This window comes from Lygodium microphyllum, chromosome 16 (assembly GCF_053477565.2).
Source record: "Lygodium microphyllum isolate KBCC chromosome 16, Lygodium_microphyllum_v1.1.10, whole genome shotgun sequence".
In the NCBI taxonomy this organism is placed as follows: domain Eukaryota; kingdom Viridiplantae; phylum Streptophyta; class Polypodiopsida; order Schizaeales; family Lygodiaceae; genus Lygodium; species Lygodium microphyllum.
In genome coordinates this window covers 5,178,631-5,185,335 of record NC_141150.1, presented here as the reverse complement: position 1 = coordinate 5,185,335, position 6,705 = coordinate 5,178,631, and the positions used below count along the sequence as shown (strand labels likewise).

The window sequence follows — 6,705 nt, the reverse complement described above, 5'->3', positions numbered from 1 at the left end:
AGAGGAATCACTCCAACGAATGGTTAAACTTCAAAAATGCAAAGGGAAAGACTCTTTTAAGGGGAAACATGTGAAATAGTTGTAGGCGATATTAACCCAATAAGAAAATGCTTGAGATATGATGTGGTAACAACTTGAGAAATGCTAAGGTTGACGCGGTAACAACTTGAGAAATGCTAAGGTTGACGCGGTTGCCGACAGAAAATGTCCTCTGAGATTATTGAAGTTGACCATGACAAGTTGAGAGCGAGAGAGAGAGAGATTCGGACCAAGTCATGGACAGGACACGAATGAATCATCGATGCTCTCATTTGTAAGAAGGCTGTGATTCTATTCAGATGCACAAATTCTTTCTTCATTGGGAATTACTCTCTCTCTCTCTCTCTCTCGCGCGCGCGCGCGCGCGCCCACACACACACACACACACACACACACACACACACTCTCTCTCTCTCTCTCTCTCTCTCTCTCTCTCTCTCTATCTGTCTGTCTGTCTGTGTCTGTCTAGTTTATTGCGTGCGCAGGTGATTTCCCATTTCTGATCTGTGTCATGGTAACGGAGGACCCTGGTGACGCCCGCAGCCTCTCCAAATTCGACCACTGCACCCTCCAGCAGCTCCGCCTGGCTCGCCATGACCTCACCCAAAACCTCTGCAGCCTCTCCCAAATCAAGGGCAGGCTGCATGTCTCAGACAGCAAAATCCAGGGCCTAGACCAGAGACTGCCCCTGCTGCAGTCTGTCATGGATTCCCTCGACCGTAAGGCCTCCGTCGAGAACGCCCTCACCGCCCGGATCGACCTCGCCCTCAGCAAGGCCTCCTCCCTCCTGCAAATCTTCAAGGAAATCCATCTGACAGAGAAGAAGCTCAGCTATCATGACCCCAGGACAGATTTGAGGAAGTATTTGGCTATGGTGTGCTCCTTGGAGAGGTATATTGAAACGCTGCAGCAGTCGTATGGCCCAAGTCTGGATTGGCTTGAACAGGTCGTTGGTTTCCTCAGCCAAGCGCAGGTTTTGGATAAGTACAGCTTGTCGAAGCTTGCGAACGAGCTCGCACAGGCGCGGGACGTTGACCCTCGCACCGACATCCTGTACAAGCCCAACGGACGTCTACTCAACAAGGCCTTGACAAAGCTAGAGGATGAGTTCTGCAGGTTGCTTGTTGAAAATAGTTGCGCTTTGAATCTTTCAGATTGCATGTCAAAAGGGGACGCTGCATCCCCGCAGGAGCTTTTGAGCTCCGATATCTTGCACAAGCTTTTGGTGATCACCCACAGGCTGAAAGTAAACGGAAGGGTGGAAGGATGCTTCAGGATGTTCAAGGAAGCAAGGATACAAGCCATGAATTGGAGCATGGCAGGATTGAATGCGAAGTATCTCCATTTGACATCTGCAGAGGCAGTGGAAAGAGTTGAATGGGAAGAGGTACATGATCACATCTACTCTTGGGTGATGCATGTGAAGGTGATCTTCAAGGTGCTGCTTACCAAAGAAAGAGACCTGTGTGGACAGCTGTTTGAGACGGTAGGGTTGGGAGAATGGAAGGCATGTTTTGGTGAGATGTTGCAGGATTCCAACTTGGGAAGATTGTTTGAGTATGGAAGTGCAGTGGCATGCAGCCAACACAGGCCAGAGGCATTGCTGGTTGGGCTGTTAGACATGTTCAAAGGGATGGAAGAAATCAAGGGTGAACAAAACCTATGGTGTGAGGATGGGCATGGTGCCCACATGGCAGGGCTTCTCGGCTTGCGACGCGTCCTTGTCCAGAATGTCAGTCGGTCGTTTTGGCAATTCGCCCAGAATGTGTCCATGTGCCATACACAGGGGCCCCTTGATGGTGGCAAGGACCATAGCACGAGCTTTGTGGTCAACTACATGGGCATGCTCGCCCGTGACTATAAGATGCCCATGGACACTGCCCTCCACCTTGTGCAGCAACAATGCAAAGCTGATGCATCCATGCAAGCCAATCTTTCTGGTGCTGCCCACAGCATCATGGAAACTTTGGAAAAGAACCTAGTGGACAGGTCCAAGAGCTACACAGATACCGCGCTTGGACACGTGTTTTTGATGAACAACATGCGTCATGTTCTTGTGAGGCTCAAGGAGTGTACCGCCCTAGCAGATATGCTAGGGGATGAGTGGCGCATGGGATGGAAAAGGAAGGTGGACAACAATTTGAGGCTCTTTCTCAAGCATGGTTGGGAGGGGGTGGTAACCCACCTCAATAGGGAGGGCCTACATAGCTCAAGTGGGGGTAGGGGGGCCTCGAGAGATCTCTTGAGGTCTAGGCTTCAAGCCTTCAATCAAGCTTTTGAAGAGGCCCATAGGAAGCAATCTACATGGACCATCTTTGATCCCTCCTTGAAGGCCTCTGTCCAGATCAACATTGAACAATTGGTTGTTCCCACATATCACAGCTTCCTTGCCTCTTTTGCACCCTCCCTCGAAGATGGCTCTCTTCGTTTCCACCGGAAGATCATCGAATACACAGATGAGATGTTGCAAGCCATGATTGGTGACTTATTTGAAGGTAGGCAAGCACAACCCATGCATCTCAACAAAGAAGATAATCATTCATACTAGAGCAATTGATTCTAAACATTGATTCGATTCTTGTACATTCTTTTGTAACTTGTATACCATTTTCCTCGATAGAAAATGAATCTTTTGTATGATAATAAGATCCATTTATCCCATCATAGTTGGCAACGTGCTCATTTGTGACTCTATTACTTACAAGGGTTATCTTGCTGTTTGATTACTGTTAGTTTGATCATTTCCAACTTTGTTCAAATAGCTAAGCTCCTCAATTTACCGTGTAGCAAAACATCATTTTCTTAGATAGCCTTTTGAAATGTGGTAAGTGCCATGTGTACTAGTTAGATCGGGTGTGTTGGTTGATTGAGGCAATCAATTGCCAACAACTATAACGATTGTGAACTTTCAAATTTTGTTTATTATACGAACTCTCATTGTTAGAACCACAGCAAATGGAAATTTGAAGCATTTCAATGAAGATATATATGGTCAAACACAAGCAAATAAAAAGACCCTCCCCAAAGTGGTCCTCATCACATTTATGCAAAGGACTTTCATAATGTTGGATCTTTGATCGAACTCTTCAATTATAGTGGTTGGAAGTGAAGGGATTCCTTCAAATGTTGTTGCATTAAGGAAAAGTAGGTATGTTGCAATAGTCTCTCATACATTGGTGAGTTGTGCAGAATATGCCATTATTAATGGATAAAGTTACATATAATTCCATACATGTTATGAACATACCTCTTCCATGGACAAGGCATGCGTGCTATCAAAGAAGTTGGTGGGTAGGAGGTGCCATTCTTCAATATGTTTGGTTGCATTATATATGCATACCTTATACTAATTTAAGTAGAAAAAATGACTCCCTATCATATAAGCAATGAGAATGAGCAAGATGGTCATGTGTCATGAGACACATGGGTGGTATGCACCAATGACAAATTATCTATGCAAGTGATGAAAACAAGAACACGGTATGACTTTGTAGAAAGATTGCACGTGCTTAGTGATCTAGGGGAATCCTTTCTTCATGGATTCAAGTATATGGCTAAGGAGATTGTCATCAAGCATAAAGGACACAAATAAAGGACAAGGAGAAGGTGGATCAAACATTAACTCATGTTGATGTGTTGCATGACAATATAAGTGGTTTAAAAAGATCTAACGTGGAAATTAAGATTTCATAAATAAAAATCCTTGGTATACAAAAGGTAATCATGAGTAATTTTGGTTTCCAACTCACATATAAAGGACAAGGAGAAGATGAACCAACATTTAGTTGCATGGCACTATATGTGGTTTAAAAATATTTGATGTGAAAATTAAGATTGTATCAATAAGAATCCTTGGTATACAATAGCTAATCGTGAGTAATTTTGGTTCAAAAAACAAGGATATTGGCATCTAAAAATCGCACACATGGTGTTCAATAAGGCTTGATGAGTGCTTTGGGCTCTAACAAGGACTACTAATGCACCTAATGAGAACATACATGCATAAATGTACAAGTTATCTATTGTACAAAAATATAATAGACATATATATGATGCAAGATTATATAGAGATTTGGTTCAACATATATCCAACTCACTATTATTAATTCATGATGAACATGACTTGAGATGAGGACTCCACATACTTTGAAGATGCCTTTTGTCATATTCTTTAACAGGTAATTGTAAAGTAGTGATATGACTGTAGTAAACTACAACATGGCATGTAATTGCCTTAGGAGATGGCAACACCTTCTAGAGTGAGAAGAAAGATATTGGTTGCATTTGGGTTTTGAAGTTGTAGCCCTTTGAAGCCATATTGGATGACTTCAGCAAATGTAATCTTGTGCCTATAGATTTCATGAGAAAATCATTATGAGTCTACTCAAAGTTTAAGCACCTCCACAATTGTTTGTGTGATAATGAGATTATAAAACCTACCATATTTCTTAATATGCACTACATGTCTTTTATCAATTTGTAATTAGTCCTCACTTGTCATCTCAATAATATAATGTCTTATGACTACCATAATGTCTTATGACTACCTATATTCTTATTATGACTAGGTTAATTAAAGAATAAACTTTTTCTTTTCTTGTGTCTTGGAATTCATTACACAATCTATCCAAAACCTAAAGAACCTAACGGATCTTGTTGAACAAAGGAGCTTGAAACCTAATAAGAGAACTAACCCCACACACATAGACTCATATGTATCCATAGTAGTTAGATCACATTTGGTCCTTCCCATAGGGTAGTCATTCTACACATACCAATCCTAGATTCTACATCCCACACTTGTACTTCAACATCTAGTTTGAGAGCTATTGTCCTTTGCATGATGTTGCTACTCTTGACTATGATGGTTGCTATTGTAGCTTTCCATATTGCTAACTAGTGTATCTCTTTTGATAATTCTTATGAAATGCAATAAAAAAATCAAAATATGATAAATTAGGAGGCACATTTTGCCAGCTCAACACGCCCTCACAAGCCCAAAAGAGTGTCAATGTGGTGGGGGGACTTGCTTGAGTTATTGTGTTGAACACATATAATACACACAAGAGGAAGCTCACTCAATGCACAAGAAGAGAGATGGAGGCTAAAACATTTTCTTCTTGGTTTTTCTTCGTTCTTTCTCAGACAATGCAATGTACACAAAGTATAGGTAAGATATAACATAAAGGAAAGTGGCCTACTACTACATCAAATTGACACTACTAATTGACTAGTGCTATAACCATGCCAACTGTAGATAGGTGTAATTAACCAAATATAATGAGTGATAAGTTAGTGGTCATGTGAGTATCATAATGACCATCGATGTGCTAAGTGTAGACATGTGGTCCCATCTAACCAAGCGGTCCATCATCAATGTCCACACATCGGTTCATCATCAATGTCCACCCATGTTAAGCTTCCCATCTCAACACTCCCCCTCAAGCTCAACTGCATCTTTGCAACTTCAAGTAAGCTTCAAAATTTTCAAAGCTTCTTTGCACCAAATGCCTTTGCTAAAATATCAACTATATGATCTTGTGTATTGACCCTATACCAAGTTAATCTTTCATGCAAATACATTCTCTCTCACAAAATAGTAATGCACCTCAATGTGTTTTGTCCTAGGATCATAGAATACTAGATTCCTACCTAACTTTATGCTGCTCATGTTGTCACAGTGAATGACAACCTGTCCATCTCCCTACACATCCAAATCACCCAATAACTTTTTTAGGTATACCATCTCACATGTAGTCAATAAAGCAACTGTTGGTTGGCTTTTGCTGCTCCAAGTAATTGATGCACTACCAAGGAAAACAATGAACCTACTAGAAGATCTTCTATTAGACTTGCTACCAACCCAATCTATATCTCTGTACCCAAACATTTGTATATCCTACCAGCCTCATTGAAAAATCAATAATGCAAGGCAGAGTTCATGTACCTCCTGACTATATCTGAATGAGGCTTCCTAGGCACCTGCATAAACCAACTCACAAGTCCAACAACATAGCTAAAGTTTGGCCTTGCGATGATCATATAGGTTAAACTCCCTACTATCTTCCTGAACATAGTAGGTCATCCCCAACATCAGCACTCAACTTTACATTTTTCTTCAATGACAAACTGAAAGATTCCTACATGTTGTCATGCCATACTTAGGATAACATCTCCTAGCCATACTACTGTAATGAAGAGGACTGGAGAGGGAGAAGAGAGGAGAATGAAGACTATAGAGAGGAGAGAGAAATACAAGAAGAGAGAGAATGAAGGAGAGGAAGTCATGAAAGTTGAAAAGGAAGGTGAAGAGACTTGATCATTCATAAATTGATGCCTTAAATGAGTCTCTCAACACCTTATATACCTTGTTGTGTGATAGGTATTTGCCCCATGTAAACCATATGTATGTCCTGTTTGTCCTACTCTTTATATTCCATCCCGACCCCTAAGGTTTTTTCCCCCAAGAGTAAAAAGAGGACGTATTGGTGTGGTTCAATATTGGGGCTATAGACTACTAGTCTGTTCAGTATTACAATGGGCAATATGTATGTGGGAAAGCTCAAAGCCATATGGAATTGGGGTGTATAGATGTGTATATAATATATACATCATGTAAGATTTAGCCATGTATGAGTTTGGCCACCAATTCTTGTGATAGTTAGG

At 41.3% G+C, this 6,705-nt stretch overlaps 1 protein-coding gene across 1 annotated transcript; it reads left to right on the top strand.

The window, feature by feature from the left end:
- Nucleotides 1-310: 310 nt before the first annotated feature.
- LOC148022488 (exocyst complex component EXO70A1-like) lies at nt 311-2,743 on the top strand. Its single transcript, XM_087695459.1, has one exon. It carries the CDS (start codon nt 551-553, stop codon nt 2,585-2,587), a length of 2,037 nt encoding a protein of 678 aa, XP_087551585.1. The 5' UTR covers nt 311-550; the 3' UTR covers nt 2,588-2,743.
- Nucleotides 2,744-6,705: the final 3,962 nt, after the last annotated feature.